The following is a 19,267-nucleotide window of genomic DNA, read 5'->3' on the forward strand; positions in this document are numbered from 1 at the left end:
CTCTATTTACCTAGCTATGAAATGGCCCCGATGCCTGATCCTTTCCAGGATGAGGTAAAGAGCCAAAAGTCTTAAAGAATGCAAGAGGGTGGGGTGGGGCCCGGGGCTGCTCACAGATGTATATCAATTTCCCAGCCCCAATTATCCAAAAGAAATGTCCTCTGGAATCATGTCAACCTCTCTTCCTCTATATTCCGCTTTTATCTGTTGTTGTTGGTTTTTTTGGGGTTCATTTACTTTGAGAGAGAGTGAGCATGAGCGGGGAAGGAGCAGAGGGAGAGGGAGAGAGAAAATCTTAAGCAGCCTCCATGCTCAGCACAGAGCCCAATCCAGGGCTCGATCTCATGACCACAAGATCATGACCTGAGCCAAAATCAAGAGTCTGACACCTAACCAAACTGGAGCACCCAGGCCCCCCTGCCTTCCACTTTTAGAAAGCCTCTTCCTGCATCAATGAAACACAAAGCAAGAGCTCGGGGGAGGTTGATTTTGACTTGAGGACACTGAATACAATCTTTTCTGGATGTTTACAAAGTGTTTACCAAGCAGCCGGCTCTCCAAACCCTAGCAATTGCTTAAAACAAGAAAGCTGTTGATTTGCGCAGTGTTTTCTTTAAAAAAAAAAAAATCATCACAAATGTTAGATTTAGAGACATTATTTCTTTTTAAAAATAACTTGTCAAGGGTACAAAGTATTTAGGAGGTTTTCTTCTTAGCTCAGAAAGCAACAGGGAAAGGAGCCTTTTTTTCTGCATGAGATTAAAAGGGAGGGGGGGAGGGAGGGGTAGATAAATTGGAGAAGGGAGGGGGATCAGAAACAGGAGTGAGGCTGTTAGTTCCCTGCCCTCTGAATCCCAACAAGATTCATCTCTGATCCACCCACCCCTGCCTTTTTCTCTTCCAAGACCCTCCAAGAATCTAGAGGGAACAACCAGACTGAGTTCCATTCTGCTCCCCCTCCCAGCCTTCCCTCCCTCCTGTGCCCCCCCCCCAACGCCCAGTGCTCCCTGACCTGCCTCTCATATCAGATGTCAGCCTCTCTCCTCACACACAGATACCAGAATGTGTCCCAAAGGGTACCACTGAGGGATGCAAGATTTTAGTGGATGATACACAAACAATGTTGTTGTTTTTTTTTTTAATTAGCAGTATGTATTTCAAGGAGTATCAAAAAACTAGATACTGATAGATGATAGATAGATAGATAGATAGATAGATAGATAGATAGATAGATGAGAGATAGCCAGGACCTCAAAGCCATGCTTTCACAGACATTACCCCTTTCCTTTTTAAGTACATTTTATTCAACACATATTCATTCAACCAACTACTGGGTTATTGGGGTCTTACTGAGTGCCAGGCACCGCTCATAGTGCTTAGGGACATGGGTGAACAAAAGTCATCAGACTTTGACCTCACAGGGCTTATGTGCTGGCAGGAAAAAGCAGAAAATAAGCCCTAGATGAGTAAATAATCCAGTGTTCCAAGGTGATTAGCATTAGGTGGGGAGGGGTGAGAAGAAAAGGGTCAGTAGAGCAGAATAAGGCAGGTCGGGAGTGCCCAGGGAGGTGGGAGGGAGCAGGTTGCCAGATCAGGTAGGGTGGTCAGGATAAACCTCATCAGGAAGGGGAGACAGATCTGAGCAAGGAAGTGAAGGGGGTGAGGGAGCTGGCCACAGCTCTCTCTGAAATAAGACGGTACAGGCAGAGGGAGTACCAAGCACATGTCCTGAGCAAGGAGAAAGAAATTTCCCATTCCAGAAAGAAATTTAGACCTAAAATGTTCTTCCCTTACCCATCCGACTTGGATAATGCTTATCCAGGCTTCATATCCTAGCTCGAATATCACCCCCTCCAGGAAGCCCTCCCTGATCACTCTCCCCAGGCTAGGTCAGCTTCACTTTAGTACAGATGCTCTCAGAGATCCGGGGTGCTTTCTCCTTCTGAAACTCTACACCGATTCCTGTTACATCTAACTGCTCGCACGCTCTCTCTTTCCTGCTAGACTGTAAACTCCATGAGGATTGTTTGCTGGGATTATTTCTGGTTTTGTTCATTGTTGTATTGCCAACCCCTAGCACAATGCCTGGCATATGGAAGACACACAACAGATGTTTGTTCAGCGATTGAATGGATAGTCTTAGGTGGCAGGCCCGGAAGCAGATTATTCGCTGAACACAGGATTGTAGCAGTTGTGGAGAACTGGGACAGTAGGTTCCTTTGGGACCCAAAGTTTTGGTGGGCCAGAGCAGCTCCAGAAGCTGGAGCCCCTGCCATAGCAAAGCTGGATCGGATCAGCCCAGGAGCCCCACCTCTCTCTCGCACCCACCTGTTCACAAGCCGCCCCCCACAGGCCGTCTTGCCAGGATAGCTTCTGTCTTCACTGGAGAAGCCAAGTCTCAGATATTCAAGAAGCTTTTGCTCCGCCTTCAACTCTGCACCTGCAGCAGCAATGTTGAAAGGCTTCCTTTTGAAGCATGCAGGAGAATCCTAGGAGTGGCGACCAACCTGGCACATCTGCTGGGCTGCTTGGCCAGGCACAGAGTGGGCCCTGTGCACCAGCATAAAAGTGACCCTCACGGTGGTCATACTGTACAATCATATCGTATGGCTTGGCTGTGACAGGTAACATGCAGCAGTACATGATTGACAGGGGCTTGTGGGGCGAGCTTTCCTCTCTTGCTTCCAGAGCTTTCCTCTCTTGCTTCCAGATCTCGAGTGCTTCATATAAATATTTATGGGAGTCTGGGCCTCCGTTAACCCCGCCACTGCCACATTTCACTTGTTACATGGTGCTTGGGGGGCGGGGGCAGTGTGAAGGCCAGTGCCCGATACACAAAGCACGTATGTCTGTGGATGAGAACATGTAAAGACGATCATGGACCCAAATGCATTTTGTCAGGGTGTTTACACGTATGTAATCCTTGGCTTTCAATGCAAGCATAAATCCATACAGGTATATGCACAATCGTGTGCCTTTCGTGCACACGGTGTGAGAGTGCAGATACAGCAGATAAGCGCATGGGGATTTAAGCGTGTGCACATACATGCCTGCCTGCCTCTGTGAATTTAAGAGCGAGCTGCATACGTGTTTATGCGCGTGCCTGCCTTAAGAGTGTAAGCACATCTGTGTGCAGGTTCGAAGTTTCCATACTGCACCAGAAACAGCTTTGGTTAAACTAAGGATGATTCCATCAAAACTGCCTCACCTAGAGGCTGCTGCTTTTATAGACACTTGCTCTGCTAATTATGATCCATTTGCTGGAAAGTTCAACTGAGAACAGATGAAAGGTGAGGGGTCTGTTGATTATGAAAAGCATCAATGTCCCAAGCTAGCAATGCCCAAGTGGGCCCCACCACACACACACACACGCACACACGCACACACACACACACACACCCCAGGACCACCATAAGCTGCTGGCTTCTCCGTGAGAGACTGATGCTGTAGTTTCCCTCTGATCCCCTTATGTTTGTCCTCCTGTATCTCCAGGAGCCCATCGTCCATCTGTGTGTCCGGGCAGGGAGACTTGTGGGTGGAAAATGGTAATTATACCCCCAGGAAAGAGACTACCCTGTGCAAAGGGAATTAGAAAGGAAACTCTCCTCCACAAGGGCTATTTGCCACCCCTCCATATTTTCCCCCACGCTCTTCACCACCACCACCCCCCTCAGGTGTTTCAGATAAGGGATGTGAACTTGTGGAATCTGATGCCAAAAATACAAATTTTGGTATGGGGTGGGGGACTCAAGTTTTCCATCTTCTGCTGGGCAAGAGGTGCCTGGTCTGGGCCTACTTCTCCATCTTCATGGACAATAGTAGCCCACACTTCAGAGAATTAAGTGAACCATTTTAACAGGACTAACGTCATGATCTGGCCACACCTCTTGTGCCCCATGACCTCGTGAACTCGCTGCCCCTTGTCCGTGCAAAGGGACATGTGTACCGGGCTCCAGTTCCCAGGACACCAAGGAGGGCCAATGCCAAGCCTTGCATTGGGAGATGCAATGCCCTGAGGGCTGCCCACTCAGGGAAAGCAGAGCTGAGTCCCCAAGACCAATCCAAGCCCAGGGCCTCGCCTGAGTAGGAAACAGGTGCACGTAACCCTGGCAGGGTCAAGGCAGTGAAAGTGACACGAGAAGAAAGAAGGGGACTTGAGAGTGAGCTCCTGATTCCCGATGGAGTCACAGGCCAGGCTTAATGCCTGCCTTGCTCTCTCCAGCTCTGAAATGAGCACCCCTAAGCTTCCCACCCCCCTGCCTGTTTACTGAAAGAAGTGTAAGCCCCTGTAAAACGCACAGAGCCCCACAGGGAAGGCACGGCGATAGAAGTTTTGAATTTGTGGACTTCTGCCCCTTTCTCACGCCAAAACTGGCTTCTTCCAGAAAGTATCAGGCCTCCTCCCATTGCTTCTGCGGCTGCCCCTCCAGCCTGAGGACAGGATCCCCTTTTTTGATACAAATAAAAAGGAATGTGTAACAAGCGGCTGCTACTTTACAGGAAAATAACTTCACAGGCAAAGAATGCAGAAAGGCATTCTGAATTTTGCCTCGGAACAAACCCTTATTAATAATTTAGGTGGTTTTCCAAATTGGAGCAGCAACTTATCTCATACATTTAATTTCTTGCAGGTGAGAACAGTCAGCTCTGATCTTCTTATCTAAATTCATCTTTTAAGGTAATTTGTGTCGCACGATGGAAAAGGGGACTTTAGATGCTGGAGAGACATAAGGTGTGGAAAATGCATGGGGAACACAGCGAAGGCGTTCAAAGCACAGAGAATGTGTGCTCCCCAGCTGAGAGGAATGCTCTCCGTGGTCTGGATGCCTGCTCCTAGGAGCAGACACAGAAGAAGGGGCAAAATTCTAGCAGCAGCCTTCTCCAACAGAAAGCTAGTCCTCTGAGCCAGGTAAGCGCCAGCCTCGGAAGCCTTATGGTGACTTCCTCCGACAAGCCGGTCCACCCTGGATCAGGGACTCTCCCTTCGCTGCAAGCTGGCAAGTCTCCTCAGAGGATTGCGCTGGGCCCAAGCTTGGGAGCAGCTCTAGGAACCAGACTGACTTCTTCTAGGAGGGCTGCTGTTGGAAAAGACGGTGTCTGCAAAAGGCGCCTTTTGAGGACTTTTATTTTGGTGGGGGGAGGAGGAGCAGAGTAAACCTCTAATCCTCCCTTCCTTACATAACAAATCCAAACACTGCTATCTCTGGGATGGAAGGCCAGGCCAGCAGACAGCAGGCTGTACAGGGAAGGGTTACGCAAGAAGCCACTTCTGGGTTTTCCTTTCTGAAAACAGAGGGGCAACGAAGCGGGGTTTGCATCTGCAAGTCTGCAAGGGCCCCGCTGGAATCTCCCAAGCCAGCTGTTTCCAGGGCCCTACGAGACCGAGCTTGAGTAGGGGTGGGTGGCAGCAGGAGTGGAGGGTTTGCCTGGCATGGCAAAAGCTGTGACTCTAGTCACAGAAGAGCCCAATAAATGACCACACTGGTGTGGTTCCTGGCACGCCCACGCTAGGCCTAAGAGGACCTAAGAGTCCTCTTAGGTCTCCTAAGAGGACCAGGAGAGTGGGTGGCATGGAGGTGGGCACCTCTGCCCGGGGCTGGGATTGGCCCTGCCACAACAGTGCCCAGAGACCCTGGATCTAAGGAAGGCGGGCTGGGACCAATAGAGGGATGTGGGTCTAGGGCCCAGCCCCAGCTGCGCCGGCTTCTGCCACGGAGGGCCCGGCTTGGCCGGCGGGGATCCTGCAAGAGGTCGATCCCCACCAGCCGGGCTGCGGGGCGGACGACGCGAGGGAAGGCTGGGGAGTTGAAGCCGTCCAGGCGGGAGAGCCCAGAGCCACTGGCTTGGCCCGGTGCCCCACGGAGGCTCGGGGACCCCGGAGCCCGACTCCACCCCCTCGCCGCCGCTGCCCGCACTTACCGGACACCGCGGCCCCGGCTGCCTTAGCCCTTCCTCGCCTGGCGGAGTCTGAAGGCAGAAGGGACGTGGGGCCAAAACGCAGGGAGAAAGTTTTCTGCAGTGAAGAGTTCGCCAAGGAAGGGCTGAAGGAAAGGGAAATGGCAAAGAGAAGGGCCGCGGGAGACCCCACCGAGCGGGGCTGCAGCCGCCGCCACCCCTGCGCGCGGGCCGGGACCCCAGGCTGCAGGTCCGCCGCGCCGAGCGCCAACCCGACCCCTCGCGGAAGGTGGCGGCGGCCGATCCCGCCCGCACGGCCTCCCGCACTTTTGTGCCACCCGGGGGGGGGGGGCGTGGGGGCTTCGCTCCCGCGACCCGACGGGGGCCGCCCCAGCCAGGGATTCGGCCCGGAGCGAGCCACCGTCCCGGGGCCGTGTGCGTCTCACTCGGCGTGCGTCCCCGGCTGCAGGCGCCAGCGTGTCTACGTGGGACCAGTGCGGGCAGGGACGAGTCCCGGCGCAGGGAGATGTGGCCCCCGGGGTCGTGGAGGAGCGCGAGGACCCCGCGAGCAGGGCGCAGCGGCGGGAACCGAAGAGGAGCCGCGGGGCCGGGCCGGGCCGGGCCGGAGGGCCTCGGGACCCAGTTCGCTCTTCCTGCGCTCGCCGGCGCCGGCTCCGCGGCGTGGTGGCGGGTCGGGACGGAGGGCTGCGGGCTGAGACACGGCCAGGGCCTGCCCGCCCCGGAGTCTCTCGAGGTCCCGGCCCCCTCCGGTGCGCCGCCCGCTCTGCCCGGCTCTCGCCCGCGTGCGTCCCGGGGCCGATTGGTGCCCAAACAGCGGGTGGGTGCTGGGACTGACCGCGCCCGCCCGCGAGGGCGTCGGTGTGGGTGCTGTGTGTGTGTGTGTGTGTGTGTGTGTGTGTGTGTGTGTAGGACTGCGAGGTGTGGTTGTAGGCTTCTCAGAGATGCAATTGGTCACTCTGAAACTGCCTGACCCACCATGTCATTCTAGATGCTGGTGGCTCACTGGGTTGGTGTCTGTGTTTCCGTGCTCTGGGGAAGGGAAACCAACGCCTTGGAGTCTGTGACCCTCCCCGGCCCAGAGGCTTTTTCAAGCAGAGTCCAGGTGGCTCTAGAAGTGGAAGAAGCCAGTCCATTCGGGATTATTCCAAGGGGAGTCAAACCTCCACCAAATGGAACCCAGGTGATCCCCCCTGGTCTCCAGGTTCGTACAGCGGGGTTTCTTCAAGCTCTCAGCCTGGCCAAAACCGCTTTCGCCCCACAGGGGATACACTTGTACATTTGGCCGTGCTCTTATCAGATTTGTGGACGTGCCCTTGAACACACAATTACCCAACTAATCACACCCCCTTGCTCCTTCATCCATGTGCACTCAGGTAGAGCGACTTCACAGGCAGACGCGGCCACCATCCCTCTCCCCGGCCTCAGCCGAAGCCTTCTGTGCCAGGCGTATCTTTGGCTTGGTGAAATGACCTGGGCCTTGGAACTTAATTCAAGCTAGAATTCTACTAAACAACACCAAAACGCTATTAAATGGATATCACTGCCGGTAGTATTTGCATCCTTACTTTCCGGATTTTTTTCCCCTGGTCTGTCCTTACCAGACCGGGACCACCACGCCCAGGATTCCGGGAATCCCAGGCCAAAATCTATTCCCTGCTAGTTTCAGCCTTCCCTTCCTTCTCCCTGGCTCTTCCCAGCTCTAGTTCCAAGATCTGCTGCTGGGGTTTCTGGCCTCTCCCCATTCAGGTCCTGAAGTTCCATGTTAGGAACTCTGGGCCACAGAACCCCAGGGCTGGAAGGCTGAGTCTCTTGGACTATAGATATAGGGTCTGAAGATACCAGAAGCCCGTTGGACCCAGCCACTGCCAAAGGAGCAGAGAAGCTTTCTGGATTTGGGGGCAGGGGGTGGGTAATCCCACTCCCACTCTCAGAAATATCTGAGGCCAACTCTGAATTATAGACAGGACTGCAAGAAGGCTGAGAGGGGTTTTGGGTAACCTAGACGGGAGATCTTGACTCTTCTGAGCGTCTGGAAAAGGGAAGGTCTGGGCCCACCTCCCAGTCAAGGATGTCCAGTTTGCAGGGTGGCTACACCAGAATGATGCCCCAAGCCCCCTCTACCTCCCAGTTTGGCAAGTCACTGAAATCCTGGTCAGGACATGCAGTGCCCTTCTGTGGGTCTGAGGGCTCCAGGCCTGAGTGGCATGTGTGCCCAGGGCACACCACCCCCCAGAAAATAGGTCCGCAGGAAGGGCTTCCTGTCTGAAGAGCCTTACCCTGAAAGCCCTGGTGCTGGGTTCCACCTGCTTCTCCAAGTCCTGGGGAAGGAGGCACAGGCCTCCACTCAGGGCAGGCAGGCGTTCTCACTCTGGGCAGCAAGATACGCTGGGCAGGAGAAAGTTGAGAGCCTTGCAGCCCAGGGAGGAAGGCCAGAGTGGCAGGGCCAACTGAGCCTGATTGCCAAAAAGACCCCTGTTTCCCCATCAGGAAGCTCCGGCTTCTGGGCTTCTTGGGATCGGCCGATCTGTACCTCAGAGCCCGCAGGCTAGCAGGCCAGTCCTGATCCTCAAGCCTGAAAGCCTCCCCAAAATGTGTCCCCTCTCAGCTCACAAACCCGCTCCCAAATGAGGTCTCTACCTAGAGTGAGAAGCAGGAACATATTTGGGACTCATGTACATACACACTCACAAGCAAGGGAGAGAGTTGCCCAGACCTGGTCTGTTTCTCCATTGGCCAGGGAGGGTGAGTGTCCCCAAAGTGATTCGACTCTTGAAAAGGCAAGAGAAGAAAGTCAAAGTCAGGCGCACGCAGAATCCTCTAAATAAACACCATTTCCATGGGTTTAATAAGCAAAATAGGAAACCATTTTAATAACCAAAAAACAGAAACCAGTCTGAATAAAACTACAATAGACTAGGTTTTAATATTTTCATATCATAAGCAGGGTTTGAAATTGATCCCTTATTTTACATGAAATAAAAACAAATTTCTGTTGCAGCAAATTTGATTTCAACACAGTTGAATCCGTAAAAACCGAAGCTCGTTTCTGATGCAGGACGAATATCCACAATATTTAAAACTGCAAGCACCATGCGGTTCATACAATCTTGTTATTACTGTTAATTTATCAACTAATACAAACTCAAAAATGCATCCGGCCAGCAGCGCCAGCAATCTCAAATGGGAACTAAAAAATACGCTTTCGTTTTGGTATTTTTGTCAGTGCAACTTAAACCCTTTTACTGACCTGCAGGAAAAAAAAAGGTAATAAAGAAAAACACCCAGATTTTCCCTATAACTACTATACAACTGAAGGGGGTGGGGGGGGGAACTCACCTGCTAGCTCAAAAGCAGGGAAAGAAACACACAGAACATGTTGGTCTAAAGGACGCGCTTGAAAGTTGCAAAATTACTTGCCAATGGTTGGGTTTCTGGTACTTTCTGAGTGTGGCGGTAGGTTCAGCACACGTTTGGGTCACCATTGGGCAGTGTCCGGGCTGGTGAAGCTACTCACCCTAAGAGCACCGCAGCCACAGCAATTAGTGGGGATGGACCTGGAGGGCTGTGAAGGGACCCTGGGGTGATTCCGACTGCATTAAAAAGCACATAAGATCTGTTTTCCTTTCCGTTCTTGTTAAGGGTGTCAGTTTGGGACACCCAAATTAGCAAGGTAGGAGTGAAGACATTCCTGGGCCGTGCTCCTCCTGGGTGCAGAACTGGGCAGCTACCCTCTCCTGATATTCAGGAACTGGGACCCGGGTCCTCTTTCTGTCGACACCCACAAAACTGAAAACTGAAGCGGAAGGGACAAGAGGACCGAATGGAGACGGGGAGAGGGGAGAAAACATGCAACTTCCAAGGGTGCCCCAAGACAAAGTTGTTTTCTGATGCAAAATGCCCAGAACTATTTTTTTTTTTTTTACTTACAAAAAAATAATGCCATAATAATAAACCCAAACGAAGACACTCAGCTTGCTGCCACGTTCTCTAAGCTGTTTGGCGGGGCGGTATTTACAAGCCGACAGCCGGGACTGAACCCCCGGCAAGCAGCCGCCGGAGTTTCTGAACTGCCATCCCTTCTCACTCAAAGAAACAAGGGGGTTATGATCCATGATCAACAACATGCTAAAAGTTAAACAAGAAAATGGTACAAAATAGAAATTATTACCATACATGTCCAGCATGCAGGATTAATATTTTTAATGCAGATTTTCGTATTTTTTCTATATAATGGAGCAGGCAATAAAACTGATGAGAATTGCGCGCAGAACGTCCTAACTGAGGCCCGCGTCTCGGGGCTGAGAGCCAGTGTTCTCCGGACCCTGGACAGGTCCGTCTGTCCTTCCTTCCTTCCTTCGCTCAGCCTCGCCTCGCGCCTGCCGGACGCCAGGGTCCCTCTCCTCTCCTCTCCTCTCCTCGCTGCTCTCTTCCTGGGTTGGACTGCGCTCCGGGCCGCGACGCAGCGGCCCCGGCTTAACGCGCGAAGTTCAGAAAGCCAGGAGTCTCCAGACGGCCTTGGCGACTCCTCGGGACTATGCCTCGCCGCCCTCCAGCCTGGAGGAAAGTTGCTCCGGGACTTCCCACCCCCTCGTCTGGCTCTGGCTCTGCTCGAGTCTAGGAGGCGGCGCTGGCGCGCGCCGCTCTCCTCTTGGCCACGGTCCCCTGCCTGCCCGCGCGCCCTCCCGTCGCCCGCGTCCCGCGCGCCCTTCCTCCCTCTCCCTCAAGTCAAACAGGTCAAGGCTGGGGCCGTGGCAGGGACAGGGTCCGGGGGGAGTCCGGGGCGGGGGACACGGGACGGGGAGTCCGGGCCCGGGGCATAGGGCGGGGGCCAGGACCGGCCACGACTCACAGAAAGAACTCGGGAGAGGAGGGGCTGTCGCTGGTGGAGCCCGCCTCCCTGAAGCCGGAGTTGGCGAGTTTCTCGCACTTGACCTTGTAGGCGTCTCTTTCGCGGGCCAGCCGGGACACCTCCTGCTTAAGCTGCTCCACCTGCTGAATGAGCTGCGTCTTCTCATTCTCCAGGTGGTGTTTCTGCTGGACGCGTTTATACCTGCACGACTGGGCGTAGCCCCGGTTCTTCAGGGTCCGCCGCTTCTGCTTCAGGCGGATCACCTCGTCCTTGGTGAAGCCCCGCAGGTGGCGGTTCAGCTCGCGCACGGACATGGACACAAGCTGGTCGTCGGAGAAGCGGTCCTCCACGCTGCCGCTACCACCAGCCGCCGTCGCCGCGGCGGCCGCGTGCGGCCCGGGCCCGGGGTGGCTGGTGGGCAGCTGCTGCGCTGGGCTGGCTGCGCTGGACGGCGGCGGCGACGCTTGGTGATGGTGGTGGTGGTGCGGGTGCGCGTGCGGGCCCAGCTCGTCGTGGGGCACGCCGGCGCCCGGGTATGCGTGGTGCGGGTGTGGGTGGTGGTGGTGGTGATGGTGGTGCGCGCCGCGGAAGCCGTCGAAGCTCTGCAACGGCTGTGGCACCGGGTGCGAGCCGATGAGCGCCTCCACCGCATCCTCAGGCGTCAGGTTGAGCGCCTCGGGGTTCATCTGCTGGTAGTTGCTCGCCATCCAGTACAGGTCCTCGAGGTGAGTCTTCTGTTCGGTCGGGCTGAAGCTGGGCGACGAGGGCACCGAGCTACACGGCGTGCTGAGTGGTGTGGATGACACCGAGCCGGCTGGCTGCAGGCGCGTGCAGGGCCGGCCCGGGCGCTCCGCGCGCCCCAGCGGCTCCTTCTTTACGTCGAACTTGAGCAGGTCGAAGTCGTTGACGTACTCCATGGCCAGCGGGCTGGTGGGCAGCTCGGGCCCCATGCTCAGCTCCGAGGCCATCGCTGACGCGAGGCGCAGCCGCCGCTGCCGCCCGGGAAACTTTGCGGCCGGCCGGGGCGCGCCGAGCCGAGAGCGGGGGCGAAGAGCCGCGAGCCCGGGAGGCGGGGAGCCGAGGGCGCAGCGGGCCGGGGCCGCCGGCCAAGCCTTTGTCTGGGGACGCGGCGGCGCGCCGGAGAGTCCCGAGGCTGCCTGCGCCGCCCCAGAGCTCGGGGCTGTGGCCGCGCCGGGGCCGGGCCGAGTCGGGAGGGGCGGAGAAGCAAGCGGGGCGCGCGGCTGGGCGGAGGGGAGGCGCCGGGCAAGCGCCCGCCGCTCGCTCTCTAGCTCTCCTGCTCTTGGGCTCTCTCGGTCGCAGCCGCTCGCAGCCCGGCGGCGCAGCTGTGCTGGATCCGGCGCCGCCGCCGCCTTTTATCGCCTTCCTGATGTCACCGGGGCGCGGGGGCCAGGGCGGCCCAGAGCTCTGGCCAATGGCTGCACGGCCCCCGCGGCCCGGCGGCGCAGGGCGGGGCGCGCCTGACAGCTCCTCCGCCCCCCGCGTCAGCTGACTGGCGGCCCGAGCCGCCGGAGAGCCGCGGAGGCCTGGCCGAGGGCTGGAGCCCAGTGGGACGGCGGGCCCCGGCCCAGCCCCCAACACCCTCCAGGTCCCGGTCCCCGCCCGCTTGCCTTTGGGGCGCGCCCCCCCCCCTCCGTGGGCCTGGCCGCCGCTTCCACCCCCTTCGCGTGCTCCCCTCGCTCTTTACCCCTCGCTCCCCACCCCCAGCCCCTGTCACCCCCAAGGAGGCTCAAAAGGAACGCCGGGACGACACCTCTCGGGCCCTTTGTTCCCCAGCGTCCCCCGCCCAGTGGGGGACGTTCCGTGCGCCGCGCGGCTGCGGGGCCGTACGAGTGTGTGCGGTGGTGCCTGCCTGTGTTTCCGCAGGTCTGCGCGTAATTTGTGTGCTGGGGGTGGGTTTGCGGCTCCAAGAGTTGTGTTCAAATCCAACTCTTAGCCTCAGGGGACCCTCGGGCTAAGCAGGGGCAGTTCCCCTCCTGGCGGCTGCAGGGGCCGAGACCCGAGATGGGACTCCCTTGCCCAGCCGCTCCCCCGCGCTCGCCCCACGCACAAAAGCACAGGATGAAGGAAGCGGGAAAGAATCGGCCGTAAGGCTCTGGTTTCCTTTCCCCAGCCCGACGCACGGAGCCCTGAGCTCCGGAGGCTGGGGGCTGAGGCCAGCTCAGGACGGTGCTCCGGGTGGCTCTCGGCTGCTGGGGAACCGACCCTGTTTTTGTTTGAACGTTTTGTAACGATTTAGCAGATCTCGGCGTCAGCGGGCCGCGAGAGGCTCAAACAGGCATAAAGTGCGACCCCAAGTGGCCACTGTGCGCAAAGGCGCGCGGAACAGCCCGGCCCGCGACTGGAAGGCTTGGACGACGCTTCGGACCCAGCTGGGTCTTCCTAACCTGTCCAACCCGGGCCAGCCCAGAACGGAGGCTGTGTGTGCACCGGGGCCCAGGACAGGTTCCCCTAGAGCCACTCACGGTCCCCGGGTCCCGTCCTGGGACTCAGCCGCGAGTTCGGCGCGGATCACGGCGCTTGAAACTCCAAGCCCCAGCTCAGGGCGCGGGGGAGAGGGGCTGGGGGTGCTGGGATCCCCCTCGGCAGTCCCCTGCGCGGGACGGTCCTGGGCCGAGTTAAGTCTGTGGCTGAAAGCCGAAACGCCACAGCGAGGGGGCCCAGGGCTGTCCATGAGAAACCTCAGAGCGCAGACGGGGAGCCCACAGCGCACCGCACTGGGGATCCAGGCAGGGCTCGGGCGCCGTGCACCCTCCCAACTCGGACTCAGTCTGGCCCGAAATAAGAGCCTCTTCCCCGAGACTCCGGCCCGGGCGCAGAAACCGGATAAATCGCAGATTCGCTGTACCCGGAGACCCGACCCGCCTCCCGCGTCGCCTTCTGCTCTTCAGCTTTGGGCGCGCGCAGCGAAAGGCAGGAGAAGCGTGCAATGGGTGAGTGTGTCCCAGCCGCTGCCTGTGCAGAGCCAGCACGACTGACGGCGCGTGTAGGGGCCAGGTGAGCCACACCAGTGCGGAGACAGCCAGGTTTTTTTTCAGTGTTAGAAGGTAAAATAGTTTGCCTCCAGCTAATCTGAAAACTCTCTTCTTTTGCGCCCTCGGTCAGGCTGGGGTGGGGTGTGGTCTTGAGACGCCCAATTTTTAGTAAAATGAATATATTTGAACCAAAACTTGGACTGAAAGGTTTGGATCAGCAACTGTTATTCTGCAAGAGCCCGTCTTCAACCCTTTGCGAGAAGCGTGCTCTCCGCAGAAACGATTCGGCGATCTCCGGGGAGAGTTTGGGCCCTGCGGCTGCTGCGCCCCTGCCCTAAGCTGGGCTCCAGGGACGCGCACCCTCCCTGGCCCGGTAGTGTTTGGAGGCGGTGAGAGGACACTCGCACCGCGGCTCAGCGGGGGAACGTTTCCAAGCCGTCTGGGGTCTGCACAGACTAGGGCTCCGGCTTGAGGCGGACAGGGCGTGACAAACGCACTAGGCTCTCTCGGTGCCGACTGACCCCCAGCCGTCGGCGACCTCCTTCTGGGCACTAAAGAAACCCGGTGGCGCAGAGGAAACGCCTGACTCTGTGGACTTCTGCGTTCGCACCGCGGCGGCCGGGCCAGGGTCACCCCCGGTCTGCCTGACCTTGGCTGTCGAGGACAGAAACCGGAATCTCAGCAGTGTGGCCAACTAGGCCCTAAGGGTTCCTTCGGCCCGGGCTCCGCGGTTCCAAGCTTCCCCGTCTCCTGGGGCGTCCCGCCGCCGTCTCAGGGTCTCTAGAACTCGGGCTTTGTCTGGGCAGATGCTGTCCTCTTTGTCCTGTGTCTCCGTCTCCGTTGCGGTCAGTCCCCTTCCCTGGGCTCGGACTGCGATATCTCCGTCCAGCCCTAGGTCCACCGTCCCGCCAAACGCGGTTTTGTGCTGCTGTCCCAGCCAAACCAGTCCTTCCTCTCTCACCCCACCCCCAACCATCTCCAAAAAATGTTGGAACTGAGGGAGTAAATGAGGCACGAAGATTGCTCCGGAGTGAAGGCCGCTGCAGGACAGCCGACCCCACTTCTCAGTGATACCCCAGGCCGGCACCTGCTACGCTCCGCCGCGGAATCTCGGCGCCCCAAACCCTACGGCCTCCCGCTCCCGACAGCCGCTGCCCGCCGCCGCCTCCCTGCGCCTGGGGCGTGCGGGGCTTCCGGTCAATCGGTCTACGGGCAGTTCCTGGAGGCTGCACTCCTTGCCTAAAAGACTAGCTGGGAGAGAGGCGGGGGGGGGGGGGGGGGGGGGATGGAAAGAAAAGAAAAGGGATGGTGGGAGAAGTGGAGAGTGGAGGAGGAGCGGCAAAGGGAAGGAGGCCAAAGACACAGGAGTAGCGCGCGGAGCCCCAAGCCTCTTTTGAATTGGAGCCGAGGACTATCGGCGGCGCCCAGAGCCCTCTACCGAGCAGTTTGCTGTCTTTTGCCCCCAAAACTCCAACCTGAAGTTTTCACCCTGACGCGACCTCCTCCCGCTACCCACCCCAAGTTGGGCCAGAGGGGATGCATCCTGGGCGCACCACCTGGGAATTCTTCAGCTACAGTTAATGAGCGAGGAGGCTCTGCGCGGCCCGTGCCACTGCGCGACCTTGGGGTGCTCGGGGTGGGGGTGTGCGAAGAAGTTATTCCTCAAGGGAGCACGGGGTCCACCGCCAGCCGCCGGGTTCGAGTTTGCTGCGCTGTTCCCACCCTTCCTGTTCAACCATCCCGCTAACCGGAGAGTGGCCCCGCGGCGCGTTCCGCTGTGCGCATCCAGCCCAGCGCGGCGTTCCCGGCCGGCCGCCGGCAGCCCGGTTCAGCCCCAAGATGCATTGTACACCCGTCGTTCCCTGAGAGCGGCAGGGTTTTGGTGCGTGAGTGGGCGTCTCTGTGCGTGCAAGGGTGAGGTGGGAGGTGTGCAGGAGGTGTGTGTGTGTGTGTGTGTGTGTGTGTGTGCGCGCGCTTGTGTGTTGAGTGGGGAAATAAGGCATGCTTCCAACCCAAGAGCCCGGAAGCCCCTGACCTAAGCACCAATTGTACTATCCGGGGTCTCCAAAGAGGCCCATGTTCCCAAACGCCTCAGGATACTAGCTCCCTGCTTCGGGCATCACCCAGGAGGCCGAACACTAGTCTCCTCCAAGGAGCCCTGAGGCCTCTGCCCCCTTCTTCCAGGCCTGGTGGAAGGGAATTCTGTTGCCCTCACTCCAGGATTCCCAAGGCCCAGGGCTTCCGAGAAAAGGAAGGAACGTTTTCTCCCTCCTCTTCCTTTTTCCCAAAGGCACCTGTCATTTCCACTGCCCCCTGCCCCACACAATGCCCATCAGATTCCAACCCAGTGCTTCCAAAAAGGTATTCTTGGGCTTCTGGATCCTGGTAGCCTTGAGCACCCAAAGGACTCAGTGAGTCTCAGTAGGGGGCCAGAGATCCCCCCCTCCTCTGCAGAGCCTTTTTCCCACTCCCTCCCTTGGAAACCAGAGACACCCCCCCCACACACACACACACACACTTGGGAGTGGAAATTTTTTATTAAAATTATTTCACCTGCTTCTTTTTACTTTGTTTTAACATAAATACTAGAAGTTGTTTTTTTTTTTTTTAATTACATTTGTGCCTTACATTCTATTCCTATTGGACAGCAATGTGTTAGACACCCCCGGGCAGTATTGCCTCCAATAGAGATGAAGCGTTTGATCATAATATTCACTCCTATCTCTATGGGGACTTGCAAAGCCTGTAGCATTCACTTTTTCCTTTAATTCTCACAACTCTATAAGGTAGCAACTATTGTTATCCTTATTTTACAGAAATGTGTAGACAGGTAGGTAGGTAAGTACAGATACATAGCAGTGTCCTAAGAGTATCAACTCATTCTGTCCTCGCCACCGCACTTTCAGGTGGGGAGGATTACCCCCACCTACACAAAGGAAGCTCAGAGAGGTTAAGTGATTTCTTTAGTTGCACAGCAGCAATATTAGCCAGAGCTTCTGGCCCCAAGGCCGGTATTCTGAATACTATGTAGTACGTGGTCCCTGTCTGGACCCGGTGGCATCCTGGGGACCCAGGTGTCAGCACATTTCCCCAGCTGCTCTCTGGGTCAGGATTCCCAGCTCTCCAGACTCCACGGTGGTTCCATTCAGGTCACAGCAGAGCCTCTGCTCAGTGCCAAGTCTTTGCTGAGGGCTGAGCTAGAAGGGCAGAGATGAACTTGCCCTCTTGTCAAAGGCCAGTCAAGCATCCTTGGGCTTCTTCGCCTTCTATATCCTTCTATATCTATCTATATCCTTCTATATCAGGATGGGAGAGAAACCAAGGCTGCATGCAAGCCAAAGGAGAGAAATCTTGCAGAGTCCTCTTACCCTGTCCTTTACCCTTGGCCTCAGCATGACCTTCAATCTTGGCCTTGATCCTTGGTCCTACCTCTCTCTGGTCTGAGTTTGACCTTCAGCTTCCATTCATTCATCTCTTAAGTGTCAGAAGAGAGAGAGAGAGATGGCCCAATGCTGATGAAGTTCGTTACCACTCAGAGCTGGTGAGGATGGCCTTCCCACCACTACCTGCCCAGGACCCCAGGACCAGCATTGGAGATCCTGAAACCTCATCATTGTTCTTCAGGACCAAGGCTTTCACCTCCCGAAGCCCAACCATCACCTATCTGCCCATCCCTCTACCTCAAGATCTCAGTTTCTCCATCTCTTGCCTTTACCCTCAGCTTTTGCTTCAATGACTACAGAGGCCTTGGCTCAGACTTCCTTCTTCTCCACAGTGTCATGGAGCCAGATTTCATGTTATATGAATCTGATCACCTTCACCCCCTGCCCCCTGGCTTACCTACAAATTCCTTCAGTACTTAGACAAAAACCCAAATGCTTTAGCATGGCCTTCAGGCCTTGAATGACCTGCTCCTGCTCACGTATCCCACCTCATCTCTCCCTGAAATTCCCCTCACAGTGTGCCAAGCACACTGCTTTCTGTACATTCTTCCACAGCCCAAGCAATATTCTTCCACAGGGCCTTTGCACATGCCATCCTCCCTGCCTAGAATGAGGCAGTCTCTTTGTTCGAAAAGACTTAGAAGAGGTGGTCTGTGGCTCTTGCCAGGCCTCAGAGGGACCTCGCTGGGAACAGAGGTGGGGAGAAGAGTCCAGGAGCCACAGCAAGGTTCCAGTCACTCTAGGGAAATCTCACATATTGAGGTCTTAGGCAGAGCTCTTACCTCTATCCCTTCCCTCTCCAAGCTACATCAAGCAGACCTTAGCTTTGGGAGAGGACTTAGAAGATAACACGGGTCAAGGAGAGGCTTTGGCCAGTTAGTCCTAATGCTTTCCACTCGAGAAAATGTGTTTAAGACACAGATTCCTGAGCCACAGTCTGACTCTATAGGTCAAAGGAGAGCCCAGGAACTTGCATTTTAATAAGTTCCCGAGGTAACTCTGATGGTTGGGGTCCAAGAAATACACTTTGAGAAACTAGATGCAACTTGACCATGAGCTCCTGGAGGGAGACACAGTGATGGAGTTGTCTGTGTCCCCAGTGGCCATTGCAATGCCCATCCCAGGAGGAACTCAGTTACAGTTGTGGAAGAATGAATGAATGAATGAATGAATAAATGAATGAATGAGTGAAGGCAAACACCAATGCTTCCTTGCAGTATGACCGTCTCAGAACCCTCAGGTCTTTTCTGCATGCCCTCCAGTCCTCTCCTCTCCCCTAGTTAACAGTCATTCCTGAACCAGTCCTGCCTCCTTCCTCCTCAGACTGAGGAACAACTCAGAGGACATCGGTATGATGAGTGGCCCTGCCCTGCTGGCCTTCCCTCTTTTCTCCCCCTCTATCTGAAAGTTCTTCGGGGCCTCAGGGGTCTAGCTTCCCACCGAATGCTCATCACAGCTTGGGGAGCAAGCCTTTGGGTACAGGGGCGTGGGTGGCACTGTCCCACCACTGGGACCTGCCGCCTGGGGCTGATGGAAAGAATAACGCTGTTTGGCTGTGCCTGAGCCCAGGCTCATTTCAGCCCAGGGCTGCTGTGGTCATTCAATCTCTTTCTTACCTTTCGTCTTTTGAAAATGAATTCTACAAGACGTACAAGCCTCCTTTCTCATTGTAAAAAATGCAACAATGTAGTTTTAACATCTCTGTCTAGAGCTACAGCTTGCTTTTTATTTTTACTCAGCAACTTCTGCGTCAATACACAGAGATCTTCTTTCTTTTTAACTAATGCATGGCAATTCGTCCAGTGGATGCTCTGTAGTTGTTGGGTTGTTTTTTTTTTTTTTTAGCCAGTCTTGTATTTATGGACATTTAAGCTATTTCTGATATTTCACTACTGCAAACAATCCTGCAACGAATAGCTTTGTACATGCTCCTTTTTGCATGTGGGCAAGTATTTCTCTAGAAGAGATAGCAAGAAACAAAATTTCCCGATTGAAAGATGAACACAATCTGTAATGTTCACACTGTCAAATTATCCTCTAAGAAGGCTGTATCTACTTAATTTCCC

General features: G+C 56.0%; 2 protein-coding genes across 2 annotated transcripts; both read right to left on the reverse strand.

Annotated features, from left to right (window-relative positions):
• Positions 1-5,108: 5,108 nt before the first annotated feature.
• Positions 5,109-10,100, reverse strand: LOC147582737 (uncharacterized). The gene is made up of 3 exons (XM_086702811.1): positions 10,085-10,100; positions 5,920-6,850; positions 5,109-5,283 (listed from the first exon to the last, which is right to left on the reverse strand). Exons 1-2 carry the CDS (start codon positions 10,098-10,100, stop codon positions 5,943-5,945), a joined length of 924 nt encoding a protein of 307 aa, XP_086558937.1. The 3' UTR covers positions 5,109-5,283; positions 5,920-5,942.
• On the reverse strand, positions 8,758-12,124 carry MAFB (MAF bZIP transcription factor B). The gene has a single exon (XM_086702194.1). The coding sequence runs from the start codon at positions 11,731-11,733 to the stop codon at positions 10,762-10,764; it is 972 nt and encodes a 323-aa protein (XP_086558320.1). The 5' UTR covers positions 11,734-12,124; the 3' UTR covers positions 8,758-10,761.
• Between the last annotated feature and the right edge of the window lie 7,143 nt (positions 12,125-19,267).

The sequence above is a fragment of the Puma concolor genome, chromosome A3 (assembly GCF_028749965.1).
Source record: "Puma concolor isolate L17-30 chromosome A3, mPumCon1.1.hap2, whole genome shotgun sequence".
In the NCBI taxonomy this organism is placed as follows: domain Eukaryota; kingdom Metazoa; phylum Chordata; class Mammalia; order Carnivora; family Felidae; genus Puma; species Puma concolor.